Source organism: Trichomycterus rosablanca, chromosome 7 (genome assembly GCF_030014385.1).
Source record: "Trichomycterus rosablanca isolate fTriRos1 chromosome 7, fTriRos1.hap1, whole genome shotgun sequence".
Lineage (NCBI taxonomy): Eukaryota > Metazoa > Chordata > Actinopteri > Siluriformes > Trichomycteridae > Trichomycterus > Trichomycterus rosablanca.
Genome location: NC_085994.1, coordinates 39066701 through 39090807, shown reverse-complemented (window position 1 = coordinate 39090807; position 24107 = coordinate 39066701). Strand labels below are relative to the sequence as shown.

Sequence of the window (24107 nt, the reverse complement as noted above, 5' to 3'; positions counted from 1 at the left end):
GTTTAACATCACACGTTTACGGAGGCTGCAGGGTAATACTGAGGACAGGTGTATGAAAGTGAGGAGACACGGCTGTCTGCATGAAAAGATACGGATTTAGTAAATCTAACACTAATGCCAAATTGCACCAGGTTTCTTCATCTAACCGTGAAACATGAAAACACTCTAAATGCACTAAAGATAAACCACAAGCTCAGAACATGACTGACATGAGATTAGATCCAGGGTCACTGGTTTAATTCTGACAAAAACACGACTGTAAATTAAATAAACTTTGTCTTACAAAAGTTTAAAATTAAACCAGTTTCAGTTTTTTGATCGACTGTTTCTCCTGTTTCTAAAACATTTGACTACTTTTGTAGATTTAGTCACTTCGGCAGAAAATAGTTGTGCTACGAATTCATTACAGTAAAGAATAAACACTGACTTTTTCTTCCCAGGGTAGAATTACACTGTTTGGCCAAAAGTATGTGGACACCCCTCCTAAGTTTTGAGTTCAGGAGTGTTAATAGGGGCAGCACCAATTTTCTAACAAGTGTAAAGAATTAATAATATCAAGTACATAATGTGCTTCTGTCTGTGTGGCAACAGGCTGGGGAAGGCCCTTTGTTAGGATGAATATGAGCATTGACCATGATTTAGGCGCTCTCAATCAACAGTGTATGACCTTGCAAATGCAGGGCAAATCTTTTCTTTCGATAAAATGCTCGCATAGTATACAGTCTAAGCAATTGATAGTTAAGGGCCTTGTTTAAGGGCCCAACAGTGGCAACCTGGCAGTGGTGGGGCTTGAACCAGTGACCTTTCAATTTCATTTATGAAAACAACACAATACAGTCACAATTATAAACACAATTTGAGCGCTCGAGGGTTAAGAGCCTTGCTCAGGGGCCCAACAGTGACAACTTGGAGGTGGTGGGGCTTAAACCAGAAACCTTCCGATAATTGGTCCAGTACTTTAACCTCTGAGCTACCACTGCTCTAAGAACAGTAGAGGCTGTTATAGCAGCAAAGAACAGGAATGCAATTTAATTTTAATGCACATGGTTTAAGTGTCCACATACTTTTGGGCCATTAGTGTGTGTGTGTGTGTGTGTGTGTGTGTGTGTGTGTGCACATCACACAGAGTTCTGAATCAGTCTGTATGAATAAAAAGCAGCTCATTACAGCAGAACCTTTTGGTTTCATTCCAAATAAACCGATACAGTAAAATAATGTGTTTCCTTCACAAAAATAAATATAAAAAAAACATGAAAACAAAAAATCGTAAGTTTTGATTCAACACTGAGATATAAATAAATAAATACTTATAATAATAAAATAAACACTATATTAACATGTATGAGGTTCCAGTGAGGAGCATAACTGATCATCGGTATGAGACATGAGATGACGAGGACTTTCATACACACGAGAGCATGTAGATACAGAACTGCATTCCAGTGTAACGCCTGTGTGTGTGTGTGTGTCAGTGATTGTCTGTGCTCACTTCAGCCTAACAACACACACTTCACACCAAACACACAACACACATACTACACACTTCAAACTCACAACACACACTCCAAACACACACTTCACACTCCACACACACACTTCATACCCCACACACACAACCCTTACACTCCAAACACACATCACACATAATACACACTCCAAACTCACAATACACATAACACACACTCCAAACACACACTTCACACTCCACACACAGCACACACACTTCATACCCCACACACACAACTACACTCCAAACACACAACACACATAATACACACTCCAAACACACAATACACATAATACACACTCCAAAGACAAAACCCTCACACTCCAAACATACAACCCTCATTCTCCAAACACACACTTCACACTCCAAACACGCAACACACATACAACACACTCTGAACGCACACTCCAAACACACAACACTCACACTCCAAACACACACTTCACACTCCAAAAACACAACACACATAATACACAAATTCTCAGACTCCAAACACACAACACACATAATACACACTCCTAACACACAATCCTCACACTTAACACATGACACACAATTTGTCATTCCCATCTTTCTGCAAATTTAACCAATGACCACTACATTTTGCAATATTTACCAGCATGTGTTTTAGATAAACAAGAAACAAAGCAGCAGCCATGAAGGTGAGATCTTCCACGTGCAGGACGTTTAAAGCCAGAGAGCTGCAGCTCACGTGATGTCATTATGAAGAACCGCAACTATTTATACACATGAGATTAAGATGAGAGATGAGAGAGGCACCAGATTTGGCTGGTGGACAGGAATGTCATCCCTACCACTAAGACAAGCTGTGCCAATCAGCTCCTGGCTCCTGACCTCCGAATAACAGGACAAACGCTCTTTTGTTGCACCACCTAGAATCCAAGAGATCTGGAGGAAACACACACACCAAGCTGGGGAATCAAACCCAAGCCCTTTCTGTACGTGATTAAAGAAAAACTAACAACCACACCTACACAACCATGTGTAAGAAGCAGCAAACACACACACACACACATTCAAATCATTCTTAGTGTCCTCTTTAAAGTAATTCTTAAACCTCATTTTTTTTTGTACAGAAAGGAAGGCAGAGCAGGCGGCGGCAGTACAGAGAAAACATCACACACACACACACACACACACAAATAGCTTGTGGCTGCAGACACACCAAACACACACACACAGATCATCTGTTGGCTTGCGGGTCGTCGGAGCCCGGTGTGGGAGTGTGTGCGCTGGGCGTGGGAGTGTGTCCGTCTGGCTGGACGTTCTGGACGGTCTCCACCAGGCTCCCACTGGGCAGGACCACATAGCGGGCAGAGACGCACTGTGGTTCCTTCAGACCTTCTTTACTGTTCCAAATACCGTAACCGAAATAAACAATCAGCCCTGAGAGACACAAAACAGAGATTATGTTGATTAGTGAAAAATCTGTACTATAAAGTGCCTTCTTGTCACTGTGGGTGGTGCCCTGTAAGACTAAAATATTTGTACCTTAAATTCACTCAGGCGACACCAAGGGTACAAAACATGAGCCCCTGAGGGTAGATCCCCAGCTAACAAAAATTTCAATTTGAATTCTTCCATTTCTGAAAGTGTGCAGCTGATTTTTGGGACAGTAGGAGTCGCTGCTGGAGCAGCAATCAACTCAAACCTGACCGTCTGTGCCTGTATCACTGAGACTTAAACCAGTACTGATGCACCACCCACACACAATTTGCACTAGTCTCAGAGACACAGAAATGTCATTTGGAGTAACTTCCAAGCAACGTCAGGTTCCAAAATCATCTGGACAAATAATTTTCCTCCATAAAAACAAAGTGCATGGAACAATGGTCCTTTTGTAAAGGTGGGACAGAAAACCCAAACTGAGACCTTATGCTGACAGAATTCTTTCATTTTATTTTTGGTAAAGTATTGGGGATCCAGGGATTGAATCTCAGCGGTGCTATCAGCTGGTAGGGCATCTGCATGAGCAAGATTGGATGATGTCCTGGAAGGGGGTGGTAGCTAAAACAACCTAGCCATTGCGAGGCACATTTGTCAGTGCGCTCTCCATGCCTGTTCCAATCCACTAGAAATAAAAGGGGATCATCACTGTTTCCCCAAAACGATATACTGTTTAGGTTGTTATAGTCCTTTAAAGAGAAAAATGAGAAATTAAAATAAAAAAGGTACTACTTCTTTATAGTAAAGGTACTATAAATTCTATTATAAATAATAGAATTTAAGATGATGTAGTTATAGTGAAGGAAAATTATAATAATCTAGCTTTGGGAGCTGAATTTTACAGTGTTTTCTGCTAAGTGAAAATGTTCTACAAGTGAAGTCACTTTCAGAAAAATTGGGACAGGATATGAAATGCTAATTAAATCAAAAACAGTTACTTATTATGTCTTAGATCTGTATGAAAATGTAACATGGCACTATTGCACTGTTTACACCAGCACAACAATAATGTATATACTGTATATATCTGATATACTTATATACTTCACTTTATTTATTCTCATTCATTACCCATTCATGTAGCCACTGTAGTCACCTTCATTACTCTGTAAATACATATTAGTCTATACACTGTACAATCATCATGATCTGTTTAATATTCCTAATATTCTTATATGTCCCCTCATTTCACTACCTGGTCACTTCTGCACTTTAACTGTATTACATGTATATAATCTCTATCTTGCACTTCTGGTTAGATGCTACTGCATTTCGTTGGCTTTGTACTTGCTTACTCTGCACAATGACAATAAAGTTGAATCTAAAAACACAATATGTGATGTTTTACCTCATGAGCCTTCATCGTTTGAATGCCTGTAACATGTTACAAAAAGGTTGGGACAGGAGGGAGTTTACCACTGTGTTACATCTACGTCACTTTTAAAACTTAATCATTTTGAGACTGAAGAAAACAATTCCATTTTGTAAATGGACTTTTATCACCGTTCTTCTGTTACATGCTTCATAATGCACCATGTTTTAAACAGAAGATGGGTCTGGGCTGCAGGCAGGTCAATCTAGCACTTGCAGAAAGTGGCTTCCATTTGACGTAATAAGCATGCACATCTGAAACAGACTACACCAAGATGTGCAAGTCACCCATGATATGGGCACAAAAACACCCCATACCATGACTGAATGTATACTTAGAACTAGTTTATAACGAGTTGACCATGTGAACGGTGCTTTTCTTTTCATTTCAGAACAAAAGGTTCTGAAAGGTTGTATCTTTTTACTGTTTTACCTTTGAGCCCAGAGACATCAGCGTCGTTTCTGTGCATTGTTGACTAATGACTTGCATGAAACATTCTGAAGAATCGAGTGAACACATGAGCTCAGAGCTCGTCGAGTCTTGTGTACTGACTACACAAATTCAGAAGCTGAAGGACAGACTGTTTTTTTACACTTCCGGACTGTTTAAACAGGATGATGATTATGTATGTGTGTGTGTTTGTGTGTGTGTGTGTGTGTGTGTGTGTGTGTGTGTGTGTATGTGTGTGTGTTTGTGTGTGTGTGTGTGTATACCTGCGGCCACCCAGATGGTAAATCGGAGCCAGGTGAGCACACTGAGCTTCAGCATGAGGAACACATTCAGCAGGATACTGGCACCAGGAACAAGTGGGACCAGAGGAACCTGAACAAACACACATCAGGATTATCTGAGCAAATTTACACATTCAAGCCGGTCAGGACGTAAATACAGCGGGGGTTAAAACTTAAATACACCTGTATTTCATTTCTGTTTTGGGATTGTAATGAATTCTGCTACTGTTCTTTGTCTGTGACTGAATGTTTGGCAAACACACAATATTAAAAATTTAAAAGATATTCACACAGCAACTCAACTCCAAATGTAGTGGAGTTAATTGTTCTATTGTTTAGTTTTACTGTGTTGCGTGGCCTCATTCCTGAATATGACTGACTACAGCTTATGACTTCTCTGTGCTCATATAAGATCGAGTTCACAATGGGGATCGAGTTCGAGAATTCTAGTTTTCAGAATTCAGAATTCAGCAGCTCCAGTACAGAGTGAATACAGATAAAGGTAGAGTAAATTAAATAGGGTAAAATAAAATAAAGATATAGACTATAAAAGGGCAAATACAGTAGCATAAAATAGAGCTAGACAAAGTGCATCTATTACACTGAGCCTAAAGCATCACAGTGGATGTCTAGAAGTCACTTGGAGCAACTTCTAAGCAACTTTTTCCTTTAAAAACACATGAAAATGCATGGAACAGTGGTCCTCTTGTAAGGGTGGGACAGAAAACCCTACTCCTAAGGTCTGTGGATCCAGGGATTGAATCTCAGCTGTGCTATCGGCCGGTAGGGCATCTGCATGGGCATGATTGGATGATGTCCAAGGAGGAGTGGCTGAAACAACCTAGTCATTGGGAGGCATGCTCTCAATGCCAGTCCCATTGACTCGATTCTCTCTTAGAAGTGGCTTTCATTTTACCCAAAAACAAACATATTGTTTAGGTTGTTATAGTTCTTTAAAGAGGAAAATGACAAATTAAAATAAAAACATTTATAAATAATAGAATTTAAGATGATATAGTTATAGTGACAACTATAATAATGCTATAGTAAATATTTTTATAGTAAATGTTATTTTAATTTTGTATTAGATTGGGATGTTCCTGTTTCAGCATGCAAATACAAAGTGGACACTACAACGTTATGGTAAGTTATGGTTGACGTGTACTTGACCAGCCTGCACCTGATTTCTGACCTCTACTCCATCCAGCAACCTCAGAATGAAATAAAGTGTCAACTGTGAGCAACGTCCTGTGGAAACTGTGTAATCGATCACATCGGCACATCGGTCAGCCCTCGAACCCACAAATCAAGCCAGTGCTGGTGTTGTGTTGGTGTGGCGTCGTTAAAATTCAGTAGATGTGAGCTGTGTTAGATAAAAGGAGTCGGAGCTGAGCTGAGTGCTGCATTAGTGCTGCATTAGTGCCGTTTATTATAAAGCTGCTCTTCCTTTCATTGTGAGTGAAGCGCCCACATCCTGATCGAGGAGATAAAAGAGTCGGCCTTGAGTCTCTCTCTCACACACGTTCACACACACGCACACTCATGTTTTACCACTGCTTTATCCTGGTCAGGGTCACGGTGCATCCAGCTTCCACTGAATCACCAGGCACAATACCGTAACACATCCCAAACAGGACGCCAATCCATCAGGGAGCCTCAGCCACTGTCCTGGATATAGTCGATCATGTCTGTATGTAGACGCCAGACTGGCTGATAGCACCGAATAGACTTGGACCACTTCATACAGGAATCAAACCCAAGACATTCCTGTTCTGAGGCAACCGTGCTACCTGCTGAGCCACCGTGCCGCCCTCCACCAGATATATTTACAATAACATAAACATCAAATACATGCGCTTTAAAGTATCTATGTTGCTTATAAACGTGTATTTCTTCCTCACCTGAAAGGTCTTGGTGTTGCTCTGCTGCTCGTGGACTGAGATGACGACGAGGCTGAGGACAAACGCCAGGCTGAAAATGACCAGCAGCAGGACGAAGCTCCACGTCGGCAACTCCAGGTAGCTCTTCCCGAAAATGAGCACAGAGCAGAGCGACGCGGAAGTCACCATCAGAGCCAACACACTGAACGCCACCACCTCGCCCGGCGCCCAGTCACCCAACACGCGGCCCAGGTACGGTTCCCAGCGGGCGCCGAGAGTCCCCGGGACCTTCGGCCTCTCCACCAGGCGCAGCTTGTCTGAGAACGACTCGTACTCCTTCAGCTCACCGCCGTCCTGGTTTGGAAAGATGGGAAAAAGAAAATGAGCTTTTTTTAGTCTCTAGTCACCATCTTCACGCTGGCCAAGGATGGCTGTGGACTAGCACCCGCCCCCTCAGATGTGTAAAGTCACACCGTCCAGCGATAGATCCTCACAGAGAGATGATTCTACAAACTGAGCTTTTCTTCATAGCTTTACAGAACAGTCATGCTAAAATAGGAAAGGGCCTTCCCCAAATTGTTGTTGCAAAGTTGGATCCATGTCATTTCCATATATAACTGATTTCTAACACGTATCTGATGGATCAAAAATATACATCCAGAAAATTAGGCACCATGTGTCTTTTACGTGCATGTAAACGTTTAACCTCATTTCTCACTTGCGCTACATCCTGATGGGGTTCACACGTCCTTACCTGGGTCTAAAAGACACCCCACTACGGTTCTTACCTCTTTCATGTCAGAGCCAGAAATGCCCGCTTGGCACGGTGAGGGCACGGCCGTGTCCTTTTTAGCACCGCTGGTTTTATCAGGTTGGTAACGGAGCACGATGACGCTGGCTGCTACGAACGTGTAGGCTAACAGCGTGCCGATGGAGAGGAACTGAACCAGCGCCTCCAGGTCGAAGATGAGCGCCAGAATAGACATCAGACTCCCGAACACCAGGCTGGCGATGACGGGAACTTTGGTGACCGGATTAACCCGAGAGAAGACGGAGAAGAAGAGGCCGTCCTCGGCCATGGCGTAGACGATCCGAGGCAGGGAGAAGAGGTTGCTCAGCAGCACCGTGTTCATTGCTGGGGAGTAAAAATAAAAAATAATGATAAAAAATATAGAAGCAAAATATAAAGCCTTTAATAACAGAAAATCTAGTGTGAATAGATTTAAACCATCTTTGGAGCTGTGGAGCACCTACACTACCTGCCACGGTCTAATCCAACAGAAGATATACAGGTGATATAGGACAAAAAACACAATATAGGAGACCTATTAATCACTGGGGTTGCTTTTGCCTCCAGAATGGAATTAATCTTTTACTGGGGTTCACTGAAGGATGGAGGAGATACTGATCTACTTCATAGTCTGCACTCATTAAAACTTGGTGCTTTTTGTTAAACCCCCCTTGAACAGTTTTAGCAGTTTCATCATGAAATATTAATTTGGTCATTATCATAAGGAAAACATTTTTACCATAGGGTGCACCTACTCCTATACAACTGCCTCATATCTTTTTTCGAGTTTTTCCTACTGATGCTGATCTCCATTCTGACTGAGGAGAGCCTGACTAACACACTCCCCTTCCGACATGGGTGCAGTATCCGACTGCATCTTTTCACCTGCACAAGGTGAGTTCATATGTGGATCAGCTTTGTGTACAGAGAGACACACCCTGATCCTCATTATCCCTTGTCCCTGTGCAGGTGCCATCAATCAGCCAGCAGAGGTCGTAATTGCATCCGTTATGAGGAACCACTCCGCCCCTCCACCCGAACATAAGCCAATTGTTGTTCATGCAGATGCCCGGATGGCAGAGCTAAGTTTCAAACCAACGAGTTAAAATGTCAGCTCTGGTGTGCTAACATGTTTTACCACTGTGCTACCTGAGCGCAAAACTGCCTCATATTTGTTGGATGTAATTTTTTTGTTTCCATCAAATAATCATTAATGAAACAATTTTGTGGCCATAAAGGGTTCACAATAAAGCCCTACAACCCTACACTGCTAACAAGTGTATAAAATCCATTACATCAAATATGCCCCTACATAGGGGCAGTGGTAACTCAGGGGTTAAGGTACTGGATAAGTTATTGTAAGGTCTCTGGTTTAAGCCCTGCTACCACCAGGTTGTCACTATTGGACTATTGAGCTTGAATTGTATATAGTAAATAGTGTCTGCTAAATTCTGTAAATGTACAAAATCTGTCTTGTTCCAGCATGACTGTACCGCAAAGCGAGGTTTATCTGACTTTTCAGAATGAACTTACACAGGTCTTTAGTTGCCCACTCAGCATTTAGCAGATGCCTTTATCTAAAGCGACTTACAACTGAGACTTGAGATATTGCAAGCAATTGAGGGTTAAGGGCCTTGCGCAAAGGTCCAACAGTGACAACCTGGCAGTGGTGGGGCTTGAACCAGTGACCTTCCAGTTACTAGTCCTTTAAAGTGTGCCTGTGGGTTTTTTGCGCATTTGTGAGATCAGGCACTGATGTTCATATTGGATGAGAAGGTCTGGCTCACCTAACGTATCCAAAGTGTTTAGTGGGGTTGAGGTCAGTGCTTGATGCAGGCCCATGGAGTTCCACCACACCACACACACTAAACCATGTTTTAAAAGCATGCTTTGTTCACAGGGGCAAAGACATGCTGGAACAAGAAAGAGTCTTCTGTTGCCCCGAAGTTTAAAGCATGTTATTTTTTTTATGTAATTATAGGTGTGGTTACAACTCTTGATCTTAAAAATAAGGGTGGTGTCTACATACTTTAGCCATATAGTGTATATAATAGGTGATGTATGGCCTGATTTGGCCTGACCCTTTCTCATACACACCGCAAATAGATCCTACAGCAACGATGAAGCCGGCCCAGCTGTACCCACGCCGGAAGAAGGCATCAGAGAGCGCTGAGTTCGGGTCCAGTGTGTGCCAAGGAACCATCAGAGTCAGAACCATCGAGACCAGAATATAAGTCGTGCCCGCCAGGGCCAATGAGATGGCAGTCGCTATAGGAACAGCCTTCCGAGGGTCACGCGCCTCCTCACTGGATGCAGCGATCACATCAAACCCCACAAACGCGTAAAAGCAGGTGGCCGTTCCCGCCATGATGCCCGAAAACCCGAAGGGGGCAAACCCCCCCTCTCGTGCACTCCAATTCACCGGATCGGCCAGGGCAAATCCAAAAATGAGGATGAATGCTATAACAAGCATGCTAACGGCGGAGAAGACGTGATTCAGCCAGGACGACACGCGCACGCCGAATGAAATGATGAACGAAGCAACCAACAGAATTCCTGCCGCTAAGAAGTCTGGGTATTGAGCGAGGAAGGGTACATTCCATCGCATCACGTGACTTTCGGTGAAATTCCGGATGCGGTGATCAAAAATAGAGTCCAGGTAGCCACTCCAGGCACGGGCCACCGCCGCACCACCAATCATGTACTCCAGGATGACGTTCCAGCCAATCAGAAAGGCCCAGATCTCCCCAACAGAAACATACGTGAACATGTAGGCGGAGCCAGTTTTAGGGACGCGAGCACCGAATTCAGCGTAACAGAGGGCCGCCATAAGAGAGGCCACACCAGCCACCAGGAAGGACACCACGACCGCCGGTCCCGCCGTGTCCTTAGCGACGGCCCCCGTGAGAACGTAAAGTCCCGAGCCGATCATGGCGCCCACGCCGAGCAGTGCCAGGTCCAGCGTGGACAAGCAACGTCTGAGGGACGTCGCCATCATGTCGTCCTCCAGGGTCTTCAGCCTGTTCAGCTTCTGGCAGAAACGTACAGCCGGGGAGCAGGACGCCATCGTGAGGTCGAGAGAGAGACGGTGAGAGAGAAATAAAGAGAGGAAACGACAGCGTAGGGAGGAAAGGTTTCCTCAGCTAATTCATCTCTGCTCGAGCCCAACGAGTTCCACCAACCATCTGAAAAAGAGAGACACGTTTATTAAAGAACATCGGAAATTAACATTTCAAATTTTTTATTTGATGCTTAAAGGTCTAAAAATATTTCTACATTTTTATTTACATTGCATTCATTTGACCAGAATCTATTACTGCTCATAAGTACACAATATGGAAACGCCCGTTGGCCTTCTTCCACTCTTTAAAAACAAATCGTATAGATGTTAGAATCTGGACAAGCGTCTTCTCTAACCTGATCTGACCTTTAAATAAATTTGTGAGAGATTCTGGCTAATATGTGGGTGGGTATAAAAGAATGATTAGGGCAGAACAAGCTCGGAGCTCAAAGTAATAGTGGTTACTGTGAGTTGTGTCCCAAATTTTACACAATATTATTTGTTAATTTATTAGGATTCATGTTTTACACACTGTGGTTACATTCATGACAGGACACATAGTTACTGGTTACACAAGATTCAGCCGTTCACAAGTTCAGACACAGTCATGGACAATTTAGTACCTCACAGGAAACCGGAGCTCCTGGAGCAAAACCCACGCAAACTCCACACAGAAAGGACCCGGGCCGCTCCATCTGGGAATCGAACCCAATACCTTCTTGCTTCTCAGTGCTCCCAAACCACCGCTTCACACAGTAAGGATGAGGGCAGCACGGTGGCTAAGTGGGTAGCACTGTCACCTCACAGCAAGAAGGTCCTGGGTTCGATCCCCAGGTGGGGCGGTCCGGGTCCTTTCTGTGTGGAGTTTGCATGTTCTCCCCGTATCCACATGGGTTTCCTCCCACTGTCCAAAGACATGCAAGTGAGGTGATTTGTCCATTACTGTGGTCGATATAACTTGGTGAACTGATTAATCTTGTGTAATGAGTAACTACCGTTCCTGTCATGAACGTAACCAAGAGTGTAAAACATGACGTTAAAATCCTAATAAACAAACAGTATGGATGATGATGATGATGATGATGATGATGATGATAATGGAGCTGCCTGTCATTTAATGTAAATACAGATTTCAGATAAAGTGGTTTAGACTTTATAAACATTCTACCTGTTGATTTGTATACAGGATTTTTTAATAGGTGCTACCTGTTTATTCACAGGGAGAAAAGTACATTGGTTTTATATTTACACAAAATATGAAACAATCAGAACATCGGCTGTGTTCCAATCCGCACACTATTGTACATTTTTTTGTTTGTTTGTTTATTAGGATTTTAACGTCATGTTTCACACTAGTTACTCATTACACAAGATTCATCAGTTCACAAGGTTATATCGAACACAGTCATGGACAATTTAGTGTCTCCAATTCACCTCACTTGCACGTCTTTGGACTGTGGGAGGAAACCGAAGCACCCGGAGGAAACCCACGCAGACACGGGGAGAACATGCAAACTCCACACAGAAAGGACCCAGACCGTGCCACCTGGGGATCGAACCCAGGACCTTCTTGCTGTGAGGCGACAGTGCTTTGTACATAACAATGTGATGAGATATGACAGTACCAGATGAAGGTTCCATTTCCTACCTCATATTTAGGGTGACTCGGATTAGGACGTGGCCTTTATTTATTAGAGAAGTGCGCATAATATGATGAGCTGCAGAAGCTATTAATTCATAAAAAAACGACAATTTTATTAATTATTAGTGTTTTATCTCTGTATGTGTTAATAATGAAAGAAGAATTAAAGACTCACAGTGACAGGATCTATAAAATCATTAAAACACTAACAGATAAACTAAACACAACACACATCCTCACACACACACACACACGAATACATGCAAGAATAAATAAATTAAATAATACATAAAGCTTACGTATAAATAAACAGTCAAACTATATATTATAGAGATTATCATCATTAGTATGTTTATTATAGAGGCTGAGCTTTGTGTTCTTCCGCCGCTGCTGTAAAGAAGCGAAATGTACAGCAAAAAACAGAACAGAAACTCCCAACATCCTCCTGCTCACACAGATACAACAATCATCACTATTACTGCTGAAATAAAGATAAAATAATGAGTTTTATTTATTACCTGCGGTGAATCAGGAGGTAGATGATCCGTATGGAAGTGTAACGTTAAGCTCAGGGATGAACCGGCGGAAGGAGCGAGTCGCGCTGCGGCTCTTAAAGAGATAGTCACCAAATTTCCACAGCCGGACGAAAGCCGTACCATATAGAAGCACTTTGTAGTTCTACAACTGACTGTAGTCCATCTGTTTCTCTGCATACTTTGTTAGCCCCCTTTCATGTTGTTCTTCAATGGTCAGGACCCCCACAGGACCCCCACAGAGCAGGTATTATTTAGGTGGTGGATGATTCTCAGCACTGCAGTGACACTGACATGGTGGTGGTGTGTTAGTGTGTGTTGTGCTGGTATGAGCGGATCAGACACAGCAGCGCTGCTGTAGTTTTAAACCTCACTTTCACTGCTGGACTGAGAATAATCCACCAACCAAAAACATCCAGCCAACAGCGCCCCGTGGGCAGCATCCTGTGACCACTGATGAAGGTCTAGAAGATGACCTACTCAAACAGCAGCAATAGATGAGCGATCGTCTCTGACTTTACATCTACAAGGTGGACCAACTAGGTAGGAGTGTCTAATACTGTAGAGTGGACAGTGAGTGGACATGGTGTTTAAAAACTCCAGCAGCGCTGCTGTGTCTGATCCACTCATACCAGCACAACACACACTAACACACCATCACCATGTCAGTGTCACTGCAGTGCTGAGAATCATCCACCACCTAAATAATACCTGCTCTGTGGTGGTCCTGTGGGGGTCCTGACCATTGAAGAACAGGGTGAAAGGGGGCTAACAAAGCATGCAGAGAAACAGATGGACTACAGTCAGTAATTGTAGAACTACAAAGTACTGTACTTCTATGTGCTTATTTTATCCTTGCTTAGTACTGAGTGTCACGGATGGAAATACCAAAAGACCACCCCCCAACTTTCCCAATATAACTGTATCATTTTTAAAGATGACTATAGTGTGCCATCTACAGGCCATTCTTGGTATTACTGGTTGAACGTTCTACATTGTAGCCTATATAAAACATTTTAAACAACAGTACTTCTTGGTAGCACCTTTGGTGACCGCCCTTAGGAATTGCTCTTGAGAAGTTTTACTGTTTACCCCCTCCCCCCAACACTGACATTAAATTTATGCCCCTGCTGAAAGCTTACTGACAGTTGCACCCACTTCCTTCCCCCCAGACACAGTCAATTATGCCCAGCTGGATGATAGCACAGCTAAGGTTTAAACACAGGATCTCAGTAGTAGTGGGCAAGCATGATTTAGTGCTGCAACCCAAGTACCCCAAATAATAATAATAATAATAATAATAAGTTTGGTCCAGATTAGATTAGATTAGTGGTTTTAGTGGAGGGGTTCCACCAACTCTGCTGCAACAAAGAGCGCTATAGGAAGTCATTTCTGCCCACAGCTGTAGCAACCTATAATAACTCTTACTGGTGCAAGAGAAGGATGCAGAACCTATAATACCCACGAAAGACAATAAACCTACTACTGGATTACTTGGTACTATCTGATTCACAATTTGCACATGGTACTGTTTTATATATATACAGTGTATCACAAAAGTGAGTACACCCCTCACATTTCTGCAGATATTTAAGTATATCTTTTCATGGGACAACACTGACAAAATGACACTTTGACACAATGAAAAGTAGTCTGTGTGCAGCTTATATAACAGTGTAAATTTATTCTTCCCTCAAAATTACTCAATATACAGCCATTAATGTCTAAACCACCGGCAACAAAAGTGAGTACACCCCTTAGTGAAAGTTCCTAAAATGTCAATATTTTGTGTGGCCACCATTATTTCCCAGAACTGCCTTAACTCTCCTGGGCATGGAGTTTACCAGAGCTTCACAGGTTGCCACTGGAATGCTTTTCCACTCCTCCATGACGACATCACGGAGCTGGCGGATATTCGAGACTTTGCGCTCCTCCACCTTCCGCTTGAGGATGCCCCAAAGATGTTCTATTGGGTTTAGGTCTGGAGACATGCTTGGCCAGTCCATCACCTTTACCCTCAGCCTCTTCAATAAAGCAGTGGTCGTCTTAGAGGTGTGTTTGGGGTCATTATCATGCTGGAACACTGCCCTGCGACCCAGTTTCCGGAAGGGAGGGGATCATGCTCTGCTTCAGTATTTCACAGTACATATTGGAGTTCATGTGTCCCTCAATGAAATGTAACTCCCCAACACCTGCTGCACTCATGCAGCCCCAGACCATGGCATTCCCACCACCATGCTTGACTGTAGGCATGACACACTTATCTTTGTACTCCTCACCTGATTGCCGCCACACATGCTTGAGACCATCTGAACCAAACAAATTAATCTTGGTCTCATCAGACCATAGGACATGGTTCCAGTAATCCATGTCCTTTGTTGACATGTCTTCAGCAAACTGTTTGCGGGCTTTCTTGTGTAGAGACTTCAGAAGAGGCTTCCTTCTGGGGTGACAGCCATGCAGACCAATTTGATGTAGTGTGCGGCGTATGGTCTGAGCACTGACAGGCTGACCCCCCACCTTTTCAATCTCTGCAGCAATGCTGATAGCACTCCTGCGCCTATCTTTCAAAGACAGCAGTTGGATGTGACGCTGAGCATGTGCACTCAGCTTCTTTGGACGACCAACGCGAGGTCTGTTCTGAGTGGACCCTGCTCTTTTAAAACGCTGGATGATCTTGGCCACTGTGCTGCAGCTCAGTTTCAGGGTGTTGGCAATCTTCTTGTAGCCTCGGCCATCTTCATGTAGCGCAACAATTCGTCTTTTAAGATCCTCAGGGAGTTCTTTGCCATGAGGTGCCATGTTGGAACTTTCAGTGACCAGTATGAGAGAGTGTGAGAGCTGTACTACTAAATTAAACACGCCTGCTCCCTATGCACACCTGAGACCTAGTAACACTAACGAGTCACATGACATTTTGGAGGGAAAATGACAAGCAGTGCTCAATTTGGACATTTAGGGGTGTAGTCTCTTAGGGGTGTACTCACTTTTGTTGCCGGTGGTTTAGACATTAATGGCTGTATATTGAGTAATTTTGAGGGAAGAATAAATTTACACTGTTATATAAGCTGCACACAGACTACTTTTCATTGTGTCAAAGTGTCATTTTGTCAGTGTTGTCCCATGAAAAGATATACTTAAATATCTGCAGAAATGTGAGGGGTGTACTCACTTTTGTGATACACTGTATATATATATTAGATTTAATATCTTACTTATTACATTACTGTCATCAGTGTAATGTTTGTAATACTTGTAATTGCTGCTGCAACACTTCGGGGATCAATAAAGTAATCAATTAATCAATCAATCAATCAATCAATCAATCAACCAGATGCCTTGGTTTTATCCCTTGGTTTGCTGTGATGGACTGACACCCTGTCCATGGTGTTTCCTACCTTTCGCAGGGTGAATCAGACCCACTGCAACCCTGAACAGGATAAAGTTGTGGTAAAACATACAATAAATGAATGAATGTTCAATTCCTTTTTCATTTTTAAGTTTTGTATTAACTGCTTTAAAGAACTAACACATGTAAATGATCCAAATAACCACCAGAGGGCAGGAACGGGCAGTTTATGAGGATCTCATCCAAACTAGAGAAAGTGATTAGAATTAGTGCTTGTTGGTTTTATTTTATTTAATATGCTTACTGGCACATGGTGTCTTAATCTTTTGTCTTCCTCTTGGGAACATAATTTAAGCTAGTTGCTGAGTATAATTATAGCTCACAACTTTGGATTTCTTAATTCCAATTTGGGGAAAAACACACCAACATACATCAACTGTAAAGTCCAATATCATCAAATCAGCACTCATAACTTATATTTATATTATATAATAATAATAAACATGGTTCCTCACACTGTCTACAACAATAAGGTCTCAACTCATGAATGAGATACTGCAGAATTAGCTTTAGATTAGTTAACACACAGATACAGAAGTTTTTTGCACCTATAGTAACACTACTGTATATGACCAATAGTTAGAGTGGCCTCTATGTGATCTTTTCAGCTATAACAACAGCCACTCTTCTTACAAGTCTGTGGGAATTTGTGCCCATATAATCAAAATAGCATTTAATAGCTGGGTATTTAAGTTACTGGGTTAATTCCAAAGCTGTTCAATGTGGCTCAGGTTAGATACTTTACTGATCCCAAAGGAAGTTCAAGTATGCTGGCAAAAAGCATGTTTCCATGTGTCTAAACCAAATAAACAAGTGTTTATAAATCAAAGATGTGGCACATGAACCAAACTTACATATAAATATGATTAAAAGGTAATGCTCATCACTCCAGTTCTTGTAAGACCTTCAATGAACATTTAATTTTAGTGTCATACTGAAACATTCACTGAAAGATGTTTGACATTAAATCAAGTCGTTTCATGTGAATTTTTCTTCTAATCTGGTATTAAATGTTTGGTTGATGGTGGCGCTGTTACACCTGATTCACACTGTTCTGTTTTACCGCTTATTTACAGCAGGAGGCGCAATTTCACCGTTTCCCTCTCAAACACGCTCGATTCAATTCAACCCCCAGTTTACCCAGTAACACATGATTGTACCCAGTCCTGTTTTCTTACTGGCTGCTTTTGCTTTATATATAAGGAACTACAGACAGTTGGGGATTTCTGAAGTCTGATCTGACCTTTGTGGTTGTTTTTACAACAAGAAGTGAAAAGTGCTTTCAGTTTGCCAAACTGGTCTGTGGGTCAAAAAAAAAAGAACTGAGGATGCAGATCCAGCAAAACAAACCAGTATTACAATCCAACAAATTACATTTACTTATTATAATGAAATCTTCAGCAGCAAAATACATAAAAAAATCTAAACATTCAACTTGATCCTAAATCCTTCTGTCTTATGCAAAGGTTTAGACACCAGTGGTTAATTCTTATTGTGTTAAGTTAATAACATTTAATTAATTTAACATAAAATAATAATAGTATTGATATAATAAATGTGTATTGTTTGTTTGGATTTTAATGACAGACATTTATGACAGAAACAGTAGCCACTAATTACACAAGATTCATCAGTTCACAAGTTTATATCAAACACATTCATGGACAATTTAGTATCTCCTATTCACCTCACTTGCACGTCTTTGGACTGTGGGAGGAAACCGGAGCACCCGGAGTAAACCCATGCAGATACGGGGAGAACATGCAAACCTTCTGTGAGGCGACAGTGCTACCCACTTAGCCACCGTGCCGCCCTAAATGTGTATTAAAAATGTTTAATATTTAACCTAATAATATAAAATAATATACGTATAATAAATGTACCACAACTTTTGCACACAGTGGCATATCAGTCACAGTTCTAAATCCTTAAAATCTTAAAAATGCATCACAATAAGACACAGTGAACCATGATGCTCCCTCCCCCCCTACATGGGTCTCCCCAAAAACAGAAACAAACCAACACGCCAGGCTGTGATGAGGGACTTTACCTCTGGACTGTGAACATCTCTTTCAGTAAGAACTGAAGCATCATCCAGCAACAGATGATGATCTGAACATGGTGATTTTCTATTGGCTGAGCAGAGCATGAAGCCGGCTGATCACAGGGACTTTCTGAGCTGGTTGAGCAACATTCTTTTTATTCTGTAAAGACTTTCGCTTCACTCTCAGGTCTGAGAAAGCCGAGACACGCAGGCCTGAAAATAATTCACATCCTCAAAGTGTGCAAGAACAGTGAGCTGACATCCAGAGAGAAATGTTGTACATTTATGTGATACTGAATCATCTGATTGTCCAGCAGAGCAGCAGGACCTCTTACAATCCCTGAAACATCAACTAATCACAATTATTAAAACTTACTGTGATTTTAAATGCAGTTGAAATAAACCCAGTCGCACATGCAAAACAAAAAAACATTATACAAACAATCAACAATGCATCACATTTTATTATATTTAAATGCTCATTTTCAGTTTAGGCTTTATTATTATAAACTCTGAGGCACATGATTCGTCTTCGCCAGGTGTTTATGTTGCAGTTTATTATATTTTAATTATACAGAAGAGAGAAATGTTGTTTATTTCTATGTTACTGGACAGCATGATGGCACAGCCGGCAGTGTGGGTGCTGCACAGGAACATATCGTGGGTCCTCCTGGAAACCTTGGTTTGATCCTAACCTCCGGTCACTGTGTGTAAAATGTGTTTCTCATGTTCTCTTCACGTCCATGTGGGTGTTCACCGGTCACTCCGGTTTCCTCCACACATCCCAAAAATGATCAGAAGGTGGATTGGTGAGTGTGTGATGTCTTGCAGTAGATCGGTGTAACATCATGGATGTTTTCCTGCTTTAAATGAATGAAACACATTTTGTGTCTGGAAAAGGCTTTAGGTTTATATTTACACACATTATTACATGACGTTTCTACAAATTAATCATTAATAATTCTCACATCCAGTGAACAGGTTTTATTCTGGACAACTAGGTTTGTTGTACAATATTTTGTACGTTCTCTCTATGCATACTTGTGTTTCTTCCAGGTATTTTTTCCCTCACTACCCAAAACATGCAGAAGGGGATTTACCTGCTTTATATACCTCACACCCTGTTCAGTATGTATGTAAATCTGCCCTGTACCCTGTGACCTTTCTGATTTAAGATTGTCGTCAGGGGTTAACACGCCCTGTTCCACCTTATTATGGAAGGGTTTGCATTCATCAAATGTAGAATAAGTGTATTTATATATTTTTTTTCATGCTGAGTCAACATTGTTGGAATGGAGTTTGTTTTTACTTATTAAGACATCAAATTAGTGAACAATAGAACTAATATTAGGACTTTTATGGACCCGTGGGTCCCTGGTATGGGAGCAGAAGTGTAGGAGGATCTTTCTAACATCTCTGAACCTGCTCTACAGAAACCACCTCATGTGCTTGTTCACAAACACTTTAAATATATACTGATTTCACACTCGGAGTGAAAGATCCTTTTAAAATAGAACTAAAACATCTCATGCTTTGTGAAAATGCATAAAATGATGCAGTGCAGCAGATTGTTCAGGATCTTGTGTAACACATAAAGGTTCTTCATGTATTTGTACAACAGTTCAATAGTCCTTTGTTCTGTCTGTTCTCTTGTTCTACCAATTTGTTAACTCAAAACATTATTATTATTTAGCTGATGATCAGTAGAATTTTGTGTATATTTGCACACAGACACCTGGGAAGAGTTTCAGGGCTTTTAATTTATTCATATATTATTTTATATATTTTAATAATAATAGTGTGCATTGTTCTGGTGTAGCATTTAAAATTACATTTTTAGCTTTTAGCAGATGCTTTTATCCAAAGCGACTTACAGTACTGTGACAGTATACAGTGCTACTTTCTGTAAAAGATTTAGCATGTTCTTCTCTTGTCTATATGGGTTTCCATTGGGTACTTTATTTTCATACCACTTTCCAAAAACATGCAGAAGGTGGACTGTCCGCTTCAAATTGGCCTGGTCAGTGTTCAGTCCTGCCTTGTGTCTGCTCACCTTGACCCTGACCATTTTACTGATTATATTCTTTTCTGTCATATTTAATGTAAACAAAAAAGCTGCTTCAGCAGTTAAACCCACTAATGTAAGGTAACACTTAAGTCAGATAAATAAATCAGGAGGGTAAAAACACTGCAGATCATTCATTCCCTGATCAGGGTCACGGTGGGTCCTGAACCACTAAAGAACCAGGTCAGGACACTATTCCATCACAGGCATCACATTTTCACTTACACATCTGCAGTCTAGGAGACCAGAGAACCAAAAGAAAACCTATGCAGACTTAGGGAGAACATGCAAATTCCTGACAGACTGGCCTGTAGTGAGAATCGAACCCAGGAACCTCAGAACCTGTGTTGCTGTGTCTGACAGACTCCACCAGCTGTGCCGGTGTGACGTCCACTAAAAAAACAGACAAAATAAATGTTATTTAGATGTTTAGATGCAGGGAGCACCTGAAGTTCCTCCAATGTTCCTCCAGACTCCTAAGAATGTCCCTCACACAGACTCTGTAGGACCATACAAGTTTCAGGAAGATCTCAAACTCATTTCAGCTCCTGCCTGGTAACAGGTGATTCGGAGTGAAAGAACTGATCTGATTGGTTGATTTATGCGACTCTCCTCACCGCTATAATTCTGGTTCTATAGAGAAGCTCATGTAGTTCCAGATCTGATCATCTGAGCTGCAGCTTCTTCTCCTCCAGGATGAAATTCTACCTGATTTTATTCACACTGGTGTGTGTGAGGGCTCAGAGTAAGTTCATTCCATTATTATTATTATTATCATTATTACAGTTCATCCTAAAACTAGATTATCTGTTTTGAGTCAGATTGTTAATATTTCAGTTCATTAAAGGCTTTAACCTGGTCAGGGTCGCGGCACGGAAACACTGAGAGCAAGGCAGGAATATATAATAGACAGGGTGATAATAAATAGCAATGCTGAGATTGAGATTCGAACCCAAGTGTCAGCAGTGGTGGACTAGTGTTTATTAAAAAAAGATGAATTTCTTGTACATCAGTGTATTAAAAGTGATTATGTATTTATTAATTAGAATAAAATATATTTCTTGTAGTTCTGTTAATTGAAAGTGATTAAAAGTTATTTGTTAATTTGAATTAAAGATACATTTCTTGTAGTTCGGTTTATTAAACGTAATTTCAAGTTATTTGTTTATTATTTATTATGATATTTATGATTTAAAGTGGTTTATTTATCTATTTATATGGGTTACTTTAAATTATTTGATGTGTTGGTACGTTTATTATATGATAATTAATGCTAAATTAAAAACCCGATATACTAAACTACCTATGCACTCCACATTCATCATTTAAACACTATTGATACATGAACTATATGTTATTATATACAAATACAATAGAAATCACAAACATGTGCATTTATATTGACAAAGAATACAAATAAAATAAATTGCCCCCCCTGACAGGACTGAGGTCAAGTCAGGGACTAATATTCTAGAAACACATAAAGTTCAGAAGAGTATCAGTAGCTGACTGGGTTAGAGGATCTACTCTTCCTATTTATTCAGAGTTATGGTGCACTTTTGTAGCCTGTGTTAGCCTACGATGCTACCGCACTCAGGAGAATAACCAGTATACAGTAGCATGAGTTAGCCTACTACGCTAGCTTCTACACGACTTTCACTAATCCTCAGGTTCTCTCCCCGACAACCCGGAGCTTCTCTTAAAAAACGGTTTAGTCACTTAATCTGGAACTTTCTATCCGGCTCTTTCTCTCCTGTGTTCCCGCTCTCTCCTGTTTTCCCGCTCTCTCCTGTTTTCCCGCTCTCTCCATCTCTTTACCTCAGCCGAGGCCACGCCCCCTCACACGTTCAGAGAAAACAAACAAAGCCAACGAATCATTTATAAATAAAAGTATCGACTCAGTAAATCACCCAATCATTAGAAATACATTTAGAATTAAATAAATTAGAACTCTCATTAACACAAACAAAACATCAAAGAACAAACATTTTCAAAGGGACTACATATATATAAAAGATACATTTGTTGTGGTTCGTTTAGTAAAAGTGATTAATGTATTTATTTATTTATTTAAATAAAAGATATATTTCTCGAAGTTCGGTTTATTAAAAGTGATTTGAAGTGATTTATTTGTTTATTTCAGTGTGTTTGTAGTTTTATAGTGAAAGTTTGTGTTGTGTGATTTTGTTCCACAGTTAAACATGAACACTTGGGAATAACAGCGTGCTCAGACACAGAGAAGGAAGATATGTTTGGTGCTGATGGAGAGGAGAGTTTTTACGCAGATTTTGTAAAGAAGGAAGAAGTGAACATGCTGCCTCCATTCTCTGATCCGATCGGTTATCCAGGATATTACGATCAAGCCGCTGCAGACATGGAGATCTGCAAACAAAACTTACAAGTGCTGATAAAGGACTATAAGGACGAACCTGTAGCACAGGGTGAGTAACAGCACACACACACACACACACACACACACACACACACACACAGAAATCTCTCTGTAACCACAACAATCATTTCATCATGATTAATAATCCTCATTTGTACATAAAATCATCATTTAATCATGATCATGTAAACAGAAACTATATTTAGATTTTATTCAGGTAAAGCTAATATAACAGAGTTAAAATGGCGGATGTGGAAACATTGAAATATTTATTTGATGATATTTCTTTTTGTATTTCCACTGAATCCACATGAACCATCAGCATGAATCTCTGATCATGAGAAAGATTTTAGTGCTTCTGTAAATATTTGTTTTTATAAATGTTTACACTAAACAGCTGATGATTTATTTATTATGTAAAGTATTATTATGTAAACATTTATTCTGTATCATAAACAAATCCACTGTTAGCGAACATAAGAAAAAGTTACAAGCTTCGAGATGTTTATTTATTTAATTTTTGCTGATAATTATAAATATATATTTTTATCACTCAATATTTGGACTAATATGTTTTCATTATACATCAAACAAACGGGCGGAGTCAAATAATCCAGATATTGCAGGATATTCTGCTCTAAATGTCATAAACATCAAATAAAACAATAAAATATTTTATATTTAGTAAAACTATCATTTTTATTGTGAAGCAAATCTGAAAAAAACACACTCATGCAGATGTGAAGAATAAAATATACACTGGGGGCTTTACTGACCGAGAGCATCGTTAGCGTGGGTCTTCGTGGGTCATCGTGGGGGGTCAGTCGGACCAGAGCCGTAAAGAGAGAGAGAATCGCGACACTCCTTGATCTCGCCGCTACGCGGTCACGTGGTTCATGTAACGTAAACAAACCCGCGCTGTCATGTCCTTATATGGGACCGGCAGCAGTGAATAAAATATTAAACATTAAATAATAAACATTTGTACAATTTCTGGGTATTTTCACCTGCGTTTACATTTACTGCATCTGCTTTACTGTCAGTTTGGTATATAAAGTGGAAGATTGATGTTTATAATGATGTTAATAGGTCGTTCTTGTTAACACACAGTACATTATATTAGCATACATTACATAATGCGATATCATTAAGTAATAGAGACAATATACAGTACAGAGATTAAAGTTTTTTGTTTTGTTTTTGCATAAACTATA

The 24107-nt window shown here is 40.8% G+C and overlaps 2 protein-coding genes across 2 annotated transcripts in view; one reads left to right on the top strand and one right to left on the bottom strand.

The window, feature by feature from the left end:
* Nucleotides 1-2606: 2606 nt before the first annotated feature.
* slc7a4 (solute carrier family 7 member 4) lies at nucleotides 2607-10820 on the bottom strand. The gene is made up of 5 exons (XM_062998697.1): nucleotides 9845-10820; nucleotides 7746-8092; nucleotides 6979-7311; nucleotides 5060-5168; nucleotides 2607-2914 (listed from the first exon to the last, which is right to left on the bottom strand). Exons 1-5 carry the CDS (start codon nucleotides 10812-10814, stop codon nucleotides 2712-2714), a joined length of 1962 nt encoding a protein of 653 aa, XP_062854767.1. The 5' UTR covers nucleotides 10815-10820; the 3' UTR covers nucleotides 2607-2711.
* A 10319-nt stretch (nucleotides 10821-21139) lies between these two features.
* Nucleotides 21140-24107, top strand: part of LOC134318577 (H-2 class II histocompatibility antigen, I-E alpha chain-like) — a 17495-nt gene continuing 14527 nt past the window's right edge. Inside the window, exons 1-2 of the mRNA XM_062999578.1 lie at nucleotides 21140-21246; nucleotides 22697-22942. Coding sequence (XP_062855648.1) covers nucleotides 21198-21246; nucleotides 22697-22942 — 295 coding nt within the window. The 5' untranslated portion in view covers nucleotides 21140-21197. The remainder of the gene's footprint in view (nucleotides 21247-22696; nucleotides 22943-24107) is intronic.